This window comes from Penicillium digitatum, chromosome 6 (genome assembly GCF_016767815.1).
Source record: "Penicillium digitatum chromosome 6, complete sequence".
NCBI lineage: Eukaryota > Fungi > Ascomycota > Eurotiomycetes > Eurotiales > Aspergillaceae > Penicillium > Penicillium digitatum.
The window spans coordinates 1262508-1279058 of record NC_089389.1 but is presented as its reverse complement, the minus strand read 5'-3'; the positions used below and the strand labels follow the sequence as shown (position 1 = coordinate 1279058).

General features: G+C 49.9%; 8 protein-coding genes across 8 annotated transcripts; 5 read left to right on the top strand and 3 right to left on the bottom strand.

The window, feature by feature from the left end:
* Nucleotides 1–633: 633 nt before the first annotated feature.
* Pdw03_5471 (Glutaryl-CoA dehydrogenase, putative) lies at nucleotides 634–2100 on the top strand (the record flags this gene model as incomplete). The annotated part of the gene is made up of 4 exons (XM_014683358.1): nucleotides 634–835; nucleotides 903–1818; nucleotides 1889–1998; nucleotides 2054–2100. 4 exons carry the CDS (start codon nucleotides 634–636, stop codon nucleotides 2098–2100), a joined length of 1275 nt encoding a protein of 424 aa, XP_014538844.1.
* Nucleotides 2101–2689: 589 nt separating this feature from the next.
* Pdw03_5470 (ubiquitin-conjugating enzyme/RWD-like protein) lies at nucleotides 2690–3716 on the top strand (the record flags this gene model as incomplete). The annotated part of the gene is made up of 8 exons (XM_066101067.1): nucleotides 2690–2712; nucleotides 2838–2845; nucleotides 2905–2985; nucleotides 3040–3085; nucleotides 3203–3232; nucleotides 3337–3358; nucleotides 3415–3520; nucleotides 3577–3716. The coding sequence occupies 8 exons, from the start codon at nucleotides 2690–2692 to the stop codon at nucleotides 3714–3716; spliced, it is 456 nt and encodes a 151-aa protein (XP_065958007.1).
* A 988-nt stretch (nucleotides 3717–4704) lies between these two features.
* On the bottom strand, nucleotides 4705–6582 carry Pdw03_5469 (Glyoxalase family protein; the record flags this gene model as incomplete). Its single annotated transcript, XM_014683360.1, has 2 exons — nucleotides 4705–6352; nucleotides 6407–6582. 2 exons carry the CDS (start codon nucleotides 6580–6582, stop codon nucleotides 4705–4707), a joined length of 1824 nt encoding a protein of 607 aa, XP_014538846.1.
* Nucleotides 6583–7129: 547 nt separating this feature from the next.
* Nucleotides 7130–7437, bottom strand: Pdw03_5468 (uncharacterized protein; the record flags this gene model as incomplete). The annotated part of the gene is made up of 2 exons (XM_066101066.1): nucleotides 7130–7266; nucleotides 7326–7437. The coding sequence occupies 2 exons, from the start codon at nucleotides 7435–7437 to the stop codon at nucleotides 7130–7132; spliced, it is 249 nt and encodes an 82-aa protein (XP_065958006.1).
* Nucleotides 7438–8224: 787 nt separating this feature from the next.
* On the bottom strand, nucleotides 8225–9360 carry Pdw03_5467 (RNA processing protein Emg1, putative; the record flags this gene model as incomplete). The annotated part of the gene is made up of 3 exons (XM_014683362.1): nucleotides 8225–8701; nucleotides 8772–9031; nucleotides 9318–9360. 3 exons carry the CDS (start codon nucleotides 9358–9360, stop codon nucleotides 8225–8227), a joined length of 780 nt encoding a protein of 259 aa, XP_014538848.1.
* A 2317-nt stretch (nucleotides 9361–11677) lies between these two features.
* Pdw03_5466 (DNA-repair protein, UmuC-like) lies at nucleotides 11678–12898 on the top strand (the record flags this gene model as incomplete). The annotated part of the gene is made up of 2 exons (XM_014683363.2): nucleotides 11678–11709; nucleotides 11761–12898. The coding sequence occupies 2 exons, from the start codon at nucleotides 11678–11680 to the stop codon at nucleotides 12896–12898; spliced, it is 1170 nt and encodes a 389-aa protein (XP_014538849.2).
* Nucleotides 12899–13306: 408 nt separating this feature from the next.
* Pdw03_5465 (sister chromatid cohesion acetyltransferase Eco1) lies at nucleotides 13307–14604 on the top strand (the record flags this gene model as incomplete). The annotated part of the gene is made up of 2 exons (XM_014683364.1): nucleotides 13307–13343; nucleotides 13439–14604. The coding sequence occupies 2 exons, from the start codon at nucleotides 13307–13309 to the stop codon at nucleotides 14602–14604; spliced, it is 1203 nt and encodes a 400-aa protein (XP_014538850.1).
* A 531-nt stretch (nucleotides 14605–15135) lies between these two features.
* Nucleotides 15136–16089, top strand: Pdw03_5464 (translation initiation factor 2A, central region; the record flags this gene model as incomplete). The annotated part of the gene is made up of 2 exons (XM_014683365.1): nucleotides 15136–15206; nucleotides 15294–16089. 2 exons carry the CDS (start codon nucleotides 15136–15138, stop codon nucleotides 16087–16089), a joined length of 867 nt encoding a protein of 288 aa, XP_014538851.1.
* Nucleotides 16090–16551: the final 462 nt, after the last annotated feature.

Below are 16551 nucleotides of genomic sequence, written 5' to 3'. Positions count from 1 at the left end.
ACACAAAGATTTACCATGTCTCCGATGAATGACACTGACCAGTTTGTATGAATGGATAAACGGGCCTGTGAGCTAGCGGTTGTTGTTGGCGATATTTGTCGCATAGCTACTTTAGCTTGGGTGCCGTTTCATCTCTAGCTCTTGGATCGCTAACGATGACTTTTTTTAAATTTCTTTCCAATGATCCCTATGCTGTTGAGTAATCCCCAAAGCATACCCTCTTCAAAAAAGATTGCCACATCCCAAAGCAGGCCACAAAAGTACAGCAACTGTTGATCATATGCAGAGACCTGCCGGTCGAGGGTATATCTCGGTGCTTGGCATCGAGATGGACCGAAAAAGTCCGAGTCGGTTGAAGATGCGAAACTAAACAGCCACTGCTCGGGATTTTTTGTCGAATCAAAATGGCCTGATCACAATGGCCTGGATTATAACAAAGACTTGAGTTACTGTTGATATTGTAATTCTATCATTTCTGGTATATTGCACTCGGTGGTCTCATTTACCCCGAACCTGCAAAACTGCCGAGATCTCCGTCTTTAGTGCATGTTTGGTTGAGCTCCCCCGCATTTATTGTCACCTTGTTGTTCTCTTCACCCTGTACAATTGTGTCTCTTCTTGGTATTAGCCACGATGAACCGACCACTTCTTCGCGCAGCTGTGCGGTCGATTCTGGCTGGTCCTATCTCCTTGACAGGCTGCCGGTACGCCTCCTCGGCCGTCTTCAACTGGGAAGATCCCCTTGCCGCAGCGGAGCTGTTCACCGAGGAGGAACTGGCAATCCAGGATACAGCACGCCAATACTGCCAGGATAAGCTTGCACCCCGGGTTTTGGGTATGCCTAATCTATTTACGTTGCGTTTATTATGAAATGGTGAGCTGATGCCAGTGATCCCTTGCAGAGGCCTACCGCAACGAGGATTATGACCGCGGAATCCTAGAAGAGATGGGCGACCTAGGTCTCCTCGGCGCTTCAATTGAAGGATACGGATGTGCCGGTGCCAGCACCGTGGCATCGGGCCTCATTACCAAGGAAGTTGAGCGCGTGGACTCGGGATACCGATCAGGCATGTCGGTCCAAAGCTCGCTAGCCATGACCGGCATCTACGAGTTCGGCACAGAGGAGCAAAAGCAGCGCTTCCTTCCTAGCCTCGCTAAGGGCAAAATTGCCGGCTGCTTCGGTCTGACGGAGCCCAACCACGGCTCTGACCCTGGGTCTATGGAGACCGTAGCCCGCGAGCATCCCACCCAGAAAGGCATGTATCTGCTCTCTGGCAGCAAGACCTGGATCACGAACTCTCCCATCGCCGATATCGCGCTCGTGTGGGCTAAGCTCGAGTCTACGGGAAAGATCCGTGGGTTCATTGTGGAGCGTGAGCGTGCGACGCCCGGGTCATACGAGACCCCAGCTATCAAAAATAAGAGTGCCCTGCGTGCTTCCATCACTGGTATGATCCATATGGATAACTGCCCCGTACCGGCGGAGAATTTGCTGCCCGAGGTCGAGGGCCTCAAAGGTCCGTTCACGTGCTTGAACAGTGCCCGCTTGGGAATTGCCTTTGGTGCCATGGGTGCCCTGGAGGATTGTCTTGCCCGTGCGCGCGAGTACAGTCTGGAGCGCAAGCAGTTCAAGGGCAATCCCCTTGCCAAGTATCAGCTCATTCAGATGAAGTTGGCTAACGCTGCTACGGATGCTGCTTACGGCACCCTGGCTGCGGTTCAGGTGGCTCGTCTTAAGGATGCTGGCAAGGCTACGCCGGAGATGATCTCGATGATTAAGCGTCAGAACTGTGACCGTGCTCTGGCTAATTCCAGAATGTAGGTCTCTCTGTCCTGGGGATTTTTGGGGTTGCTTTACCAACACTGGCAATACTAACGTTGGCAACAGTCTGCAAGAAATCTTCGGTGGCAATGCCGCCAGTGACGAGTATCACATTGCCCGCCATGTGGCCAACCTGTTTGTGGTGCAAACCTACGAGGGTCAAAGTGATATCCATGGTAAGTTATTTCTGCCTCAATGTGTTGGACCGAGGCTGATGCATGTTTCCGATAGCTTTGATCCTGGGCCGTGCCATTACGGGCAAGCAGGCCTTTGCGTAAAAATAGAAAGAACACTCTTGTATATAGAAAATACCCCAATCGATGGTTTCAAAGAGGTATAAAAGTACCTCTGTGCATATGATAGTAGCCAGTCAGAATACTCAAAGTAGCCTTGAGTAGTATATGGTCACGCTATCAAAAGCACACTTCCTTCCTCTTTAGGACAAGCGGGAAATTGCGGGCGCCTCACCCGCACGTGACATCATCGAGGGGCAGCGTATCAGTATCATGCGGTGTGATGCGGGTTCTCAATACAAAGGCATATTGAAGTTGAAGGAGATTTAAATATAACACTGAATCATTGAATGATTATTAGTGTTTACTATGTAGATACAGCTCTCCATTCACTCGGCTGAACATTTGAAATATCTGCAATTGGTGTCTTGTGTACGGTGTACATGCCTATATATGCCTAACCCCACCAAATTCGATGATTCAGCCTTATCGAGGGATTTACCTTCTTTCACGAAGCTATCAAATTTGATTCAGGGAAATACATTTGTTCCTTTCTAAAATTCTGTCTGCTTCCGCCTTATTCTTCAATACCTCAAATGACAACTGGTACCCTCAATGGAGGCTGAATCATGACATGTCATCACAGTGTGGCGCCCGGTATTACCGTATTAGGCCGTACAATACCGACAGAATCGATTCCGCCTACCTGGGGGCACTTTTCCCCCCCCCCCCCCTCTCAAAGACTCCCAATTATCTTCTTCCCTCTTCTTTTCCACACAAAGACGTAATCGTAAGTCGACTTACTTTCTCTTTCACTTGAGAATCAACAACTGACGATTCGTTACCCAGTTGCTCTTCACTTTCTACACTTTTCTCTTTGCTCGTCATGGCTCTCAAGCGTATTAACAAGGAACTCACTGACCTCGGCCGGTAAGCCTATCCTGATGCCACCATCTGCGCTTCAAGACTCTAATCCTCTTCTAGGGATCCACCCTCTTCCTGCTCCGCTGGCCCCGTTGGAGATGATCTGGTATGAATGCTTGTTTTCGTGGTTGGCGTCGTGTGGCGGGGCACAACCGCCCCGGTGTTGAACCAGGTTGATGTCAGTGAGGGGATTATGAATGACTGACTTGTGTTTTTCTTACAGTTCCACTGGCAAGCGACCATCATGGGTCCTGTAAGTTGTGCTCGTCTCTGCTCTGGAGGACCTTGGGGGCCATATGGCCATCTGCGAGGTCTAGAGATTCATCGCCGGGTTCATCATGCTAATAGTTCGTATAGGGTGACTCCCCATACTCTGGCGGTGTCTTCTTCCTTGCCATTCACTTCCCTACCGACTACCCCTTCAAGCCTCCCAAGGTCAACTTCACCACCCGCATCTATCACCCCAACATCAACTCCAACGGCAGCATCTGTCTGGACATCCTGAGAGACCAATGGAGCCCTGCTCTCACTATCTCCAAAGGTGAGCAGCACCGTTTCTTTTATTCCATACTACGCACAATCTCTAACAACCTACAGTGTTGCTCTCCATTTGCTCCATGCTTACAGACCCTAACCCGGACGATCCTCTTGTGCCCGAAATCGCGCACGTCTACAAGACCGACCGACCGCGGTACGAGGCGACAGCTCGCGAGTGGACGCGGAAGTACGCTATTTGAGTGAAACGACCAATCTGATTCCTTCTTCGCTTCTTGTGCTCTACTCTCTCTCTCCCTCAATAATCCTCCTTGCGGCCCCTATCTCGCTCGACCACTTTTCATCGGTGTCATCTCAAACGTCGCTCTGCATCTTTCCGCTTTCTCTGCCTCCTGCTCTAGATTCAGAATCCGCGAAAGCCTGGCGTACATGTGGTCGTAGAACCGTTTTCAGTTTTTTTCACCCCAAACTCTGTGTGTTAATTTCAAATGCACCTGTTCTTGCGCGTGTTTGCTTCCTGCTACCGTGCCTAAAAACTTCACTTGCGCCGGGTTTGACCTTGTCTTGTTGGGCTGAGTTTCTGGGACTTTTCATATCCAACGATCCTTATGACGAATTCTCATGCATTCATGGCATCCGTTTTTTTCTCTTTTTCAAACGCTGCATGCGTCTAGGATTGAAATATGGACTTTGCTGAGCTTTCATCAGTTTTTTAGCGTTTTTTGCTTGTACCAAGCAGGGCTTTGGGCTCGGTGGATAACGCTGGGAGGGCTTCAGAGAGTAGTTCGAGATCACCTACTATGTGCCGTGTGTCTTGCATTGAGGGGCTTCTATCTTTTTCTACCTTGGAATAACACAACCTAGGCAGGCTCGTCTGTGTATTGATGAGCGTAAGATATATATGTAGACTGTAGTTTGTACATCGTGTAGTGTTGGAGTGATCATAGGTGCATCAACCAGCCTATGTAACTTCAAACACTGACTCTCATAAATAATGCATTCCCATTGCCTTACTCCCAACTCCACATATGTATGTATGTATGTATGTATGTATGTAAAACTATATGTGCAAATGCAAATCACAAAATTCACAGTAGAAACTCATCAAATCCAATCTGTCGTGTCGAAATATCCCCCGATTGAACCAAAAACCCAGACTCAAAACAAGTCCATGGCAGTCCAAGAAGAGAGAAGGAATAGGATGCATCAAGAACATCACCATCACAATCATCAAGCAACCTGACTTCCCCGTCGACTCCCAGCCCTCGACCCCTCCCCAGCCTTAACAGTCCTATGACTAGCCCTAGAAGCCTGGCTCATCGCATCCGCCTGGTCATCCGCCCTAGAACTCTTCGACCGATGCGACCGATGCCGATGCCCATGCAATCCAACCTGGCTAATCGAGTCATCCGGCGAGACCACCGAGTCAACATCTAAATCCGCCACGCTCTCAGGAAGCGGGACATGTCTTGCAGACATATACGAGTTCCCGCCCTCCTTGCTGTGAACGCTCGGGCTGGAGTAGTATGTAGCGCTTGAGCCAGCGGGGAGGGGGATTTTGCGCGTAGAGCGGGAAGAGGATGCAACGCTAGCATTGTCCTTGCCGACGTGCGAGGAAGAGCGTACCGAGGCGGCGCGGTACGAGTGCGTGCTTTGTTGGCTCTTGTGCGAGCGATGAGAGACAGTTGACTCGGACCCGTCGCGGTCATCGTGGCTGTGATTTCGGTGTGTGCTCTGTGGTGCTTTGAAAGTCGAGGAGCTGTGCACACTGCTTGGCGCGCGGGGCCTCTCGTCGTGGAAGCTGCTGATGAAGGTTGTGGGCGCGCAGGCGTGACGTTGCTGGGAGGCGTTGCTGGCGGGTGGGTACTCGATTGCTCGGAGCGGGATGTCTTCCGGGATGCTGTAGATGCTGCCTTCTGAGGAGCGGCGGGGGTTGTCGTGCATGTACTCGCTGCCTTCGTAGATTGTGCTGGCGTGGGGGTTCTTGGAGGATACGCTGCACGATAGGGTTGAGCGCGGGTTTGATGCGGTGGTGTAGGCGCTGCGTGGTGGCGGGGGTGCTTCGATGGCGCGGTATTGGGATTGTTGGTCATCGTTGCCGAAGAAGGATTGGGCCGCCGCTTTGATTTGGGGGAAGCTGTTTGCGAGCTGCAGTGGCTGTTCGAGTTCTTGGGTTGTTGACTTGGAGTCGCCCTTGACCATTGCGTAGGCGATGGCTGCACCTGCGGCAGCGCCAATGAGCGTGCCCACGATGGTCTTGGCTGCTTTGCTGCCGTCGTCGCTCTGTGGCGGTGTGGGCGCTTGCATGATGTATGACGGTGGGCCCTGGAACTGGCGGGAGACGACTGTTGGTGCAGACCGCTCGAAGTTTGTGGGTGCTTTCGAAACGGCACGAGACTTGGCCTCTGATCGTGCCTCGGATCGTGCCTCGGATCGTGCCTCGGATCGTGCCTCGGATCGTGCCTCGGATCGTGCCTCGGATCGTGCCTCGGATCGTGCCACGGATCGTGCCTCAGACCTTGCGACGGATCTGGCTTCGGACATGGCCTCAGACCTGGGGGGTGCGATACTCTCTGTCTTAATTGTGCTAGCTTTGCTGCTTGCCTTTGAGACCACAGAGCGGCTGGAACTCTCCAGAAGAGCGATTGTCGGTCCACTAGCCTCTGAGATAAGCGAGGCATTGCTGGGCCGGTATACAGCTTCAATGCTGTTGCCGTCGAGGTCGATGACGGCTGCACTGAAGTACCCCGATTGCGAATCTCGCATCTTCGGTTCGCCGTGGATCTTCGCGCCCGATTTTAGGGCGCTTATGAAGAACGAACCGACTGCGTCTTTTGACGGGGCTGGAAAGGCGATATGCACTGTACCAGGAGGACATCTTTGGTTCGGGTTAGCTTTGTTGAAACGACTGAGTGTTTCTCTGTCTGCTCACCCAGGCTTAGTCTCGGTCATCCAGAAATCAGCAGGTTCCCCCTGCTTCTGACCGAACCCTATATAGTCGTCCTGTCTGCCAATGAATTGGTATCCCAATGGCTGTAAACATGATAGAAAGAAAGCGGTAGAGGTCGGAAGGTGAGAGACGGTCAGGGTGAGATGCGAAACGGGCATGATGAAGATTGAAGTTGTGCCTGGATTACCAGCACAAAGAGTTATATTAAAAAAAAAAAGGAATTGGGATATGAACAAAGGTGGAAAGAAAAAGAGAGATGGAATGGAATCGGTAAAGATATATGCGGTGAGGGAATCCAAGTCTTATAGCCAGAACTATGACGCCAGGAAACGCGCATGAACAGTTCCCCAAGAGCCAGTCAGAATTAATACCGTGAGACTCTAATCCACAAACAGAGACAGAATCAACTAGGCGCTTTGAAAATCCTGCCCAAGCTGGCGAAAAGGAGCCAGAACACCGCGTGTCCCCTAGTACGGTGGACACTTGAGGACGTGTGATCTTTGTAGTTGGGCGAGTGGGGTTCAGGGACGATTGGCCAACCGATCAAGTCAATGCTCAGAGGAATTGGTCTGCATGGGAAACTTGAAACAATCCAAGTGCAAGTTCAAGGCCCCAATCCTCCGTACAACATGCGCACTTGGTGAGAGAAGAAAATCAGTCCGTACTCCATACGGAGTACCTCACAGTAGTGAAACCGGAGGCCGCTCATGTTGCTGGCTGCTTTGGGATATCTAGGGGCCCAAATTTGTGCAGAACGAAACGCTCTATGGCTGGAGGGGTACAGATGGGTCCCTGCCAGGTCATCGCGGGGAGCCAATGTGGATTCCTGTTGGATGAGGCGTCTGTTCTGGACTGAGGACTGAGGTACCTATCAACGCTAAGTGAGGGGGGGGTTGCTTACTTCTCCCTTGTGCGAGCAAATGGTAGACTTTCGAGTGGAGGAGAGAAGAAAAGTCCAGGACTTGGGTAGATGTGCTGACCGCCACGGGGGTTGAGTCATGCAAGACGTACATTGAAAATTTTGAAATGGTACTTTTTCATCTGACTTTCCAGAGAATCAAGATTCCTATAGAATAAGACCATGATAATTCTGTACGGAGGACTCCGTCCTCCGTCGAATATCTACAACATACCAAATACAAGATGGGCAGAGGTGCATCCGCCACCCTTGCTCTGATTCGCGTATTCCAAAGTGAGGCGCTAACTGCCACGTCAAAAGGATTTTGGATTTTTACAAGAATGTCCTTGGTAAGAAAAATTCCTAACCTATTTGAAAAAAAGAAAAGAGCCATATTTTATTGAATACAGAAGTTGAAGATATGTGTCTCAGAAATCCCAAATGGACCCTGATCTATGTGCTGTTCACTTTTTCTTTTTCGGGCCTACACATCACAGCAAGGTTGAAGCTATGGATGGAAGCAAGAATGGATCAAGGACTGGCGAAAAGGAACCAAATGCCATCCGACCCGTAACGTATGGGGGAAAGAAACCAGTTTCTTCTGAATCCACAACCTTGGGATGAATCCCGATGCTTGGTAGATGTCCCAGTATCAAGGATTCCCAGTGGATTCCCCAAAACAAAAGAGATGTAGAAAGGTAGAGAGAACTGGGCTCAAATAACAGCCTGAAATACTCCACAGGACAGACATATGCAGAGATATGAATACCCTTCGTTCTGCAAATCAATTCCCGTGAAAAAAAAAAAATCGGGATGGCAATTGGGCCGTCAGTACAAACGACAAAAAACACGCACTCTCGGGGCGCAATTTCGTTCGTGGTTTGTGATCCCAGTCAAATTTCTCAGAGAATATCCCAGACCTCTTCGGCAGCGTGGCAGAATTTGCTGCAGGCAACACTGGCACTAAGACTGTAGTTGCTGATACTGATTGTTTCGTCCTTGAAGGAATCGGCAAAGTCGTCGTGGCCCTTGGCCATAGCACCAACGAAGATGGCGACACTCTCGTTGGGGTTCAGCGACTCGAGATAGTCCTTGGTGCGGACCACGGGCGCCTCGAAACTCATGGTCACTTTGCGGCAGTTGGGGGGCAGGTGGTCGGTGATTGGATTCTTAATAACCTTAAGGAGCTTTTCCTGCGAGTTGGTCGAACGGATGGAGAGTCGGTGGAGCAACTGGACCATCAGACCGGCGAACCGCTTGAAGGTTCTCGGGATGCGGACGGAAGGATTGACTTCGATCAAGACACCCTTGGCGGTGTGAATGTAAATTTGGAGCCGACCGGCCTTGTTCACGGGGGAATCGAGGAGAGTGAGTAAACACTACGGTGAGTTAGTGGGGATTCTTTTGACCTTTTTTTTTTATATTGCCACTGGTGATGTTGAATCGTACCTGGTGGGTAATATCTGGTCGAGCTTCACTAATATCGCGGTTCATTTTGCGCATGATACCAATGTGCTCATCGCTGTTCAACAGAGAGAATTTCTCATCTTTGGTCCCCGAGCGTCCACTGGAGACAGCCTTGTAGGTTTCCAGACTGGCATTGGAAAGAACTACAATCAAGCGTTGAGTGTCCTTGTCATGAGATGGAATTGGCATGTGCTGTTCGGCGACCAGCTGGGGAAGCTCTGGAGGAGGGCATGACTGGGTCCCTAGTGAGATGTTAGACATGTTGCAGGATCAAGATCAAAATTGCATTTTGGACGCGGGGACCAAAGGGAAGGGGGAAAGGATGACAGATGTGACTAGGATAAGATCCCAAAGGATCGGTGCCCAGCGACATATCACACGGGCCAAATTAGAATTGATTCTGGGAGATTGATGTTGGATTGTGATTTGAATGTTTTGTTGAGAGAAAACATTAAAAGATCCAATTGAATGATGCTATTGCTATCAAGCAAGGGGGAAAAACATAAAAGAAGCGAATCATAGACTTACTCGCACGCTTTCTCTTGCCAGCAGCTTGTTCTTGGTCTGACATTGTAGTTGGTATATTGGCAAAGATGTTGGAGTTGAAGAGTTTTGGGAGGGGGAAACTGCTCGGGGAGGAAAAAAAAAAAGCGGGAAACGGAGACTCGGAGTCAGCTGGTAGAATTGTATAGAATCTGATTCTGCAGGGGTTCTGATCGGTTTATTCATTTTTTCCCCTGTGATCCTTCTGGTGTCGATTAGAATCTAATCTTCGGACTTGCTATGTGATTTAATTAGCAGATGACTTGATTAACAAAATCCCAAAATAGCATATAATACTTCATCTATGAACCTTGGGATAGCCTACTCAACGTCTGCCATAGTCTTGGAAATTCCTTTTTATAAATGTTAGCTCCAACGGTTAGTGCTTAGTACCAATTAGAAGAGAGATCGACACGCCCGAGGACTATAACTCGTTGTGTCATTTACGGAGGACAACGCAGTCTACATGTACGACAGCGTTTGAACCAGCCATATTCTGCCAGGGAAAACCACTTCAAGAGTTCTCTTTGACTAGTAGATCCCAAGGTTAAGAGGTCTATTCTGGCCTTCAATAATAGCGCCTGGTAACAAGGGATCTTAGATTGCTTGAGAAGATCTACTTCTGAACCCAAACCTGGTAGATTGGCAAGTTTGGCATAGTACTTCCTGGAACACAGTAAATATCATTGGAGGGTTTGGTTAGACCAGATGATGAGGATGTGTCACATTCTCTGCATTAAATTTGCGGCGGTGACTCATAACAAATAGACCTGACTGGCTCATGCCCAGCCTTGCCTCTTAGGATAGCCTCGTAGGGGGGGGGGGGGGGGGGGGGGGGGGGCAGTGTACTCCATACACCCAGAGGCTCCTACCCAATGGATGAGAAGGGTCGGCACAGATATGGAGACTATGAATGGAACAGAATGACAGAGGGGTACAAGGAAGATTTGTCACCAGGGCGTCCACTCTGAAGGGCATGATCATGGAGTACAACATAGCTCTGGCAATCCTTCTGAGAACTTTGTTTAGAGTTATAGCTTGTGATGGCTCTCTCGGCTGTGAATATGGACCCCGCGGTTCGGTAGCGACCGGAAAGAAAGTGTGTCATGTAGGCACTGAAGGCTCATTCATATCTTCTGACGATGCTTTGACGATACGTTGATAGTGCTTTGATGAAACATTGACGATGCTTTGATGATGCTTTGACAATGCTTTGACAATGCTTTGCACGATGATCTACCAAGCGATCGATCTGTTGCCCACGAGTCTGTGTAAAATCTGGGGGACCATCTGTCGATGGGGGGACCTCGTAACCTGGTTAACATTAAGCCAATCACTCGACAAGATCCAAGATCTTCATCGGGTCTTAACCCGATCAGCACCGAAATAGTTTGTGTTGGGTTGGCCCCAAGTGCCCCGGTGTATATTTCCTGCAATGAAAATCAACCTATAACCTATAGCCTGTTGGCATTGAACGTTGTGAAGCCCGAAGCCTGAAGCCTGAAGCAGTAGAGCGGTCAGTGAGGATTATCACCATTCCCACGCGCTTCCTTGCACGCAATACGGGAAAGACCTTACCGGCCATGGAAGCCTTGCACCTTGGCAAAAAGAGGCCAAGGGGGGCTCAGGAGAGCGTCTGTAATCTCCCGAGGTAGACTTTGACCAGTGGAACAACCATAGTGTCATTGGTTGGATTTGGAGATTGGATCCCAACTGCCAATTGCCAATTGCCAATTGTGTACTTGGTATGGAGTATGGAGTACATGATTATATTATTGTGAATCAATTAAGAAAGGGGGTGAGGTAAAAAAAAAAAAAAAAAAGTGCCCGATAGCATACCAACCACAAGGAATTTGACAAAGGCTAGTTATTTTGTTAAACGCCGTTTAATCTGCACATCTATCGCATCTTCACATCACCTTTCTTACTCTTTTCCTTATTTCTCCTTGGACCGGTGTTGATCCCGGCTGGTGGCGAGACTCCTTTTTTTTTTTTGATTTCCTACAAAAAACCCAGCTCTCCACCAGAAATTGTTGATCATTTCAATTTCAGATCCTTTATTTCTACCTAAACAACTTCCTGCAGTTTGAAAAAAAAAAAAAAAAAAAAAACCCTTCCCCACTGTCCCTAAGCAACAAAGGTCCAAAATACCGTTGACGATAACAGAGCTCTGGTAAGTGATTAGTCAAACTATTGGAAACAATATGACCTAAAACAGACTAGCGTTCCACGCGTGTCGGTCAAGCTTGACTCGCTGCAACTTCATCCCACCTTAAAAAGGCATCTTGCCCAAAGCCAAATAAATAATCTTTTTTTTTTTAATTTTTTGGGGAAAAGTCAGGGTCATGCCGTGGACAGTTACCAATTCATTTAAAAGGTATGTCTGTTTGGATCTATTTAGAAGGGTGAACTAACATCCTACCTCTAGAGGATTTATGAAAACTTACGGACGACCGACATGGCGCGTCTATGACGATGAGCGCGTTGCTAAGAAAAGACGCGTGGACGAGTCCGATGAAGCTGAGGCCAACCTACAATATGCCATCCGCGAGTCTTCAGCCGCCGTGTTGTCGAGCCCGTCGCGTCGCAATTCCTTTTTATCGGAAGGCACACTCGATGAGATTGACGATCTCACCACACCACCTTCGTCGCCACCTCCACGGTTAACCCCACCACCAGCAAATACTCGCAAGCCGACATTTGCCTTTCTCAAGCGCAAGCACAAGGAACTCACGACCGGATCGCCCTTGACAGAGGTTAACTCCAACAGCGTACGCACATCCGTGGACCCACCCAAGCAAAAAGGTCAAAAACAACCCGTCCTGCGTCAGATGCAGATCGACCTAGGAAATGATACACGAAAGACATGTGCTACCTGCAGCATGGAATATATCCCGTCCAATACAGAGGATGCGGCCCTTCATAAAAAGTTTCATGAGATGAATGCGACTGGCATCGACCTGGGCAAGGCTTTTATGCGTGCCAACGCCTCACGCTGGGTTTACGAAGCGACTCGATTTGACGAGGGATATGTGGTGATTGTGGACCGCAAGGCATCCCCCAGTGCAAAGAGTCAAGCGAAGAAGGTCCTGGAGGTGGTCAACAAAGAGCTCTCATCCCCGGAAATCGACGACGAGACCCTCTGGAGCCAAACCGAGCCGCCCAAACATTTGCAGGATGGTCCGACCGAGAAAGTAGATCGGTACCGGGTCTTTCTGCATATGAAGGATAGTCGCTGTGTCGGGCTCTGCCTGACCGAGCGCATCTGGGAATCGCGACCGGTGGTGAAGGAACAGATTGGCGACGCACACAACGGATCCTCGGTCTCGACGCGAGATGAAGTCCGCCCGGCCATTGTCGGAGTCTCTCGCATCTGGACCTCCGGGGCCTCGCGACGGAAGGGAATTGCGTTAGATCTCCTCGACTGTGTGGTCATCAATTTTATTTACGGGATGGAAATAACAAAGGCTCAAATTGCATTCAGCCAGCCCACGGAGAGTGGCAATCGCCTGGCACATAAATTCTTCGAGGGCGAAGAGACATGGCATGTCTATAACGAGCGGTGATGGGGAGGGGGGCACTTGAATACGGGAGGATCGTTTTTTTTTTTTTTTTCAATTATTTCACAGCAATGGGTGAGGCATATTGGGGGCTTGGGTTGTATTCTCTGGAGAGCGTTTCCTTTTTTTTATATGTTTTCTGTACCATACCTGTACCCTTTTCCCATGTACAACAGGGAGCTGGGACGCATTCGTTTCAAGATTCCAATTTGACTGAATTAGTTATTAAACTAATACAAGAACCATTGCACTTTTATGCTGTATGCATTTTTATCCAAGCCTCTCGGGGTAACCGGGCTCGATCTCGGAAAGCGGCGCCTAAACAACTAGGAACCTCATGGGATAAGAAACTCGGCGGGGACCCCTCAATTCTTCTCTTCCATTTTTCTCTATTCTAACATATTTATGCTCGCGATGTCTAGATCAAATCCTTTTCGCCCTAGAAATCTGGGTGAGTCTTGTTTTCCCTCTTTCCCCCTCTTGAGCCTTCCCCGGGAACACAGGGAAATCATCCCCGACATGGCGCTGATGAATCCGGATATACAGGCAATCCCGCAGATCCATTGTCTACCAACTCGGGCACTTTTACCTCTGCCTTACCCTCTAAGCTTCTACCCACTCCACCTATAGCCCCCAACGGCTACCCCGTGAAGTCGTCGATATCGCTCGAACGCGAGGTAGCTGACTCGAGCTCCTCGGACGAAGAGACAAACCCATTCAATCTGGTTGTGTCTGCGACCGATAGTGAGGACGAAATCAATCGGTACAAGGGTGATCGACCACCAGAATCCTTTGGGTCAGCTCCCCACCCAGCTCCATCAACAGATGGGTCCCCAAACTACAACATGCGGTCTGCAACAGGTGCAGAGAGCTTCCATGCAGGACGTCCTGCAGCACGGCCGTCTCTAGAGCTTGACACAAGCAGCTCTTTCGGCCGAGTCAAAGACAAGAAGCCGCCGCCTCCGCCTAGGAGTCATCACGGCCGCAGAATCGGCTCTTCAGCCACCGCAGAATCCTCCCAGACCGCCCTGTCCCGGTCAACTAACCGCCTATCAATTCCTGGTTCCCCGGGAAATGTGATGCTCGGCGCCTCGAATCCCAACTCGGTGTCTCTTTTATCGACCGCGGACTATTTCTCGGTCTCTGGAGCGATGGGGTCGACGGACTCGCTCCAGCGCAGCCAGTCTCAGCAGAAGCGTCCTCCGACGCCACCTCTCAGTCGACGGCACAGCCAGATGCGGAGATCCAAGTCTACACAGTCCCAATCTAGCAGCAGATTAAATATTTCGTACGATTCGGAGAGCAATGACAGCTCTCTGCCTCCCAGTCCGGGCCCTTCCAGTCGAACGCTCGTGAACAAGAGAATCAGCATGCCTCCGCCATCCTTGGGAGACTTCCAGGCGACTATCCCGTTGGGAGATATCTCCCTGAATCTGTCTCCCCCAACTAACTCCAGACCATCATCATTGAAGGCTGGGACGCGGGCATCATCCCATGGGAGTGTACCAGGCTCTACTGGACCACCTCCACCCCCTCCGCCTCGGCGCACTCGAGATTCCATTGCCCGTAGTAGTGATGTGGTGGGGTTGAAGGAGAACCAGACACCAGCCCCACGACCATCCAATGCCCTTGATATCCTGGCTGATCTCACCAGACTTCAGAAAGAGGTGGATGATCTGCGGGGGCATTATGAGAATCGGAAGGTTGAGTAGGGATCAGGGTGAGCAGCGGGCTGTTTTCTCTTCCACATTTTATTATAGGCGATTGTATACATGAATGAACGAATGTATGAATTTGGCGTAGTGTTTGCCAGCATTAGATTTCTGGTAAATTCCGAACAATGGCCTGTTGGGAAAAGATGACAGGCGAGTCCGATGTATGGTGATTAGTGCTTTATCGTGATAGCGGAGCTACAGGTTTGTGGCAAAGACATCACCATTTTCGGAAATGTCGCCTCCACTATCATCTTGAACTAAATAATTCAGATCACTCAGTGTTTCATTCAAGAGACCCTCCTAAGCGGAGTAATAGATGACTTAGCCCAAGACTATAATGGTCGTATTGTCAAAATAGCCACTAACCGCTGCCGTAGACCACCCCGAGGTATGACGTGGGGTGGAATGAAATATTTAGATCTCAAGTTAACCACCACTCCTTCTCTCTTCAACCTTCATCTCCTTTGACATCTCCCGCTGAATTATTGACTCTGCTGAGCTACCAATTCATCTTCACATCTTCGCATCATGACTACCCCAACGCTGATCAATTTGCCTCCTCCCCCATCGGAACCCGTCACTCCATCGGATATGGGACCGTAAGAGCTCTCTATAACTCCGTCTTCCCTGTGTCTACATGTAACATGGAGGAGTGAGTTGACTTGGCTAATCACCGGGGAATTCAGAGGCACCCCCAACTCCGGCACTACATCGCTCTCTGCTCTCTCGACAACAGCCATCAAAGACGGCCACCAGGGCCAAGCATTCCCCTACAGCCACCGTGCGCATCAGTCCTCCACATCCTCCACCACAACCCTAGAGGCCGAGCGCGCAGATCGAATCTCTCGGCTAGCGGGTCTTGAGCGCGTTGCCACAGCCCGCGCTGGTGGTCAGACATCTGGCCAAGTGCTTCCACCGTATTCTCCAGGATACTTTGAGAGTCAAGTATTGAAGGAGCGCAGCACAGTTGGCAGCGCCAGTGCGACGGGCAGCATTGCTGGACGCACCACCTGGGCGAGCAGTAGCGACACATGCGACGCCGACAAAATGAGCGAGGATCACGAGGACGATGGCACCTCCAGTGTCGGTAACGTCAGTGACGAGGGTAATGCTAGTCTAGTTGGTTTCGGAGAGGGCGCCAACAGTACTTGCAGCGGACCAATTTCTCGTCCTCCTGGAATTCACCGTATCTCCTCCGGAGGCATCGGTGCACGGCCTACTTCTACGGGTAGCTCGAATGTCAACCGCCCGAACCCGTTGGCTTCATATCTTCAACAACAGCAGCATCATGCCGGAGAGAGCTCTATGATCTTTTCGTCGCTCGCCGGATCGATGACCCCCGAGCCTATGAATGAGGATGCTCGCATGGTTGATGGCATGACCTTTGACTCGGATGTTGTTGATACAACTGCTAGAACTCCACGACTGGTCTTCACGCCCGGTCACAGCAGCAGTGGATTTGGCTCGCCAGCTCGGGATTAGAGTCTGGTTCATACTTTGATAGATTCAAGATGTCACGAAGGCGTCCCCCCCCCCTAAGTAGCTTGATGCCTTGAATTGCTTCAAATTTCTTTTGTGTATATTCCTTTCAAAGGAAGAATGACTAGGCATGTAATTATAATCAGAGAAAACGACGTATTGAGACATGAGATCTTCCCAATATCCAAGTGTCGTCAGCACCTAGTTGGGTCTGTCCCCTCCGAAAGACGATTGCCACCTGTCTTTTTCACATACATCCAGATACCTAGGCACAATTTTGAGCTTCTAGATATCTAGGCATAGTATATCATCCAGCTACTATATTGTTCTATTCAAGCTTCAATTCAAGCCAAAGTGTACGATACAATAGGGATTCCCGGCACAACGCGTGTACCGCAGATGACGGCATGCCGCCTGAGCCACATCGCCAAACCCGAATTTTCTTCCTTTCACTCTTCAACCACC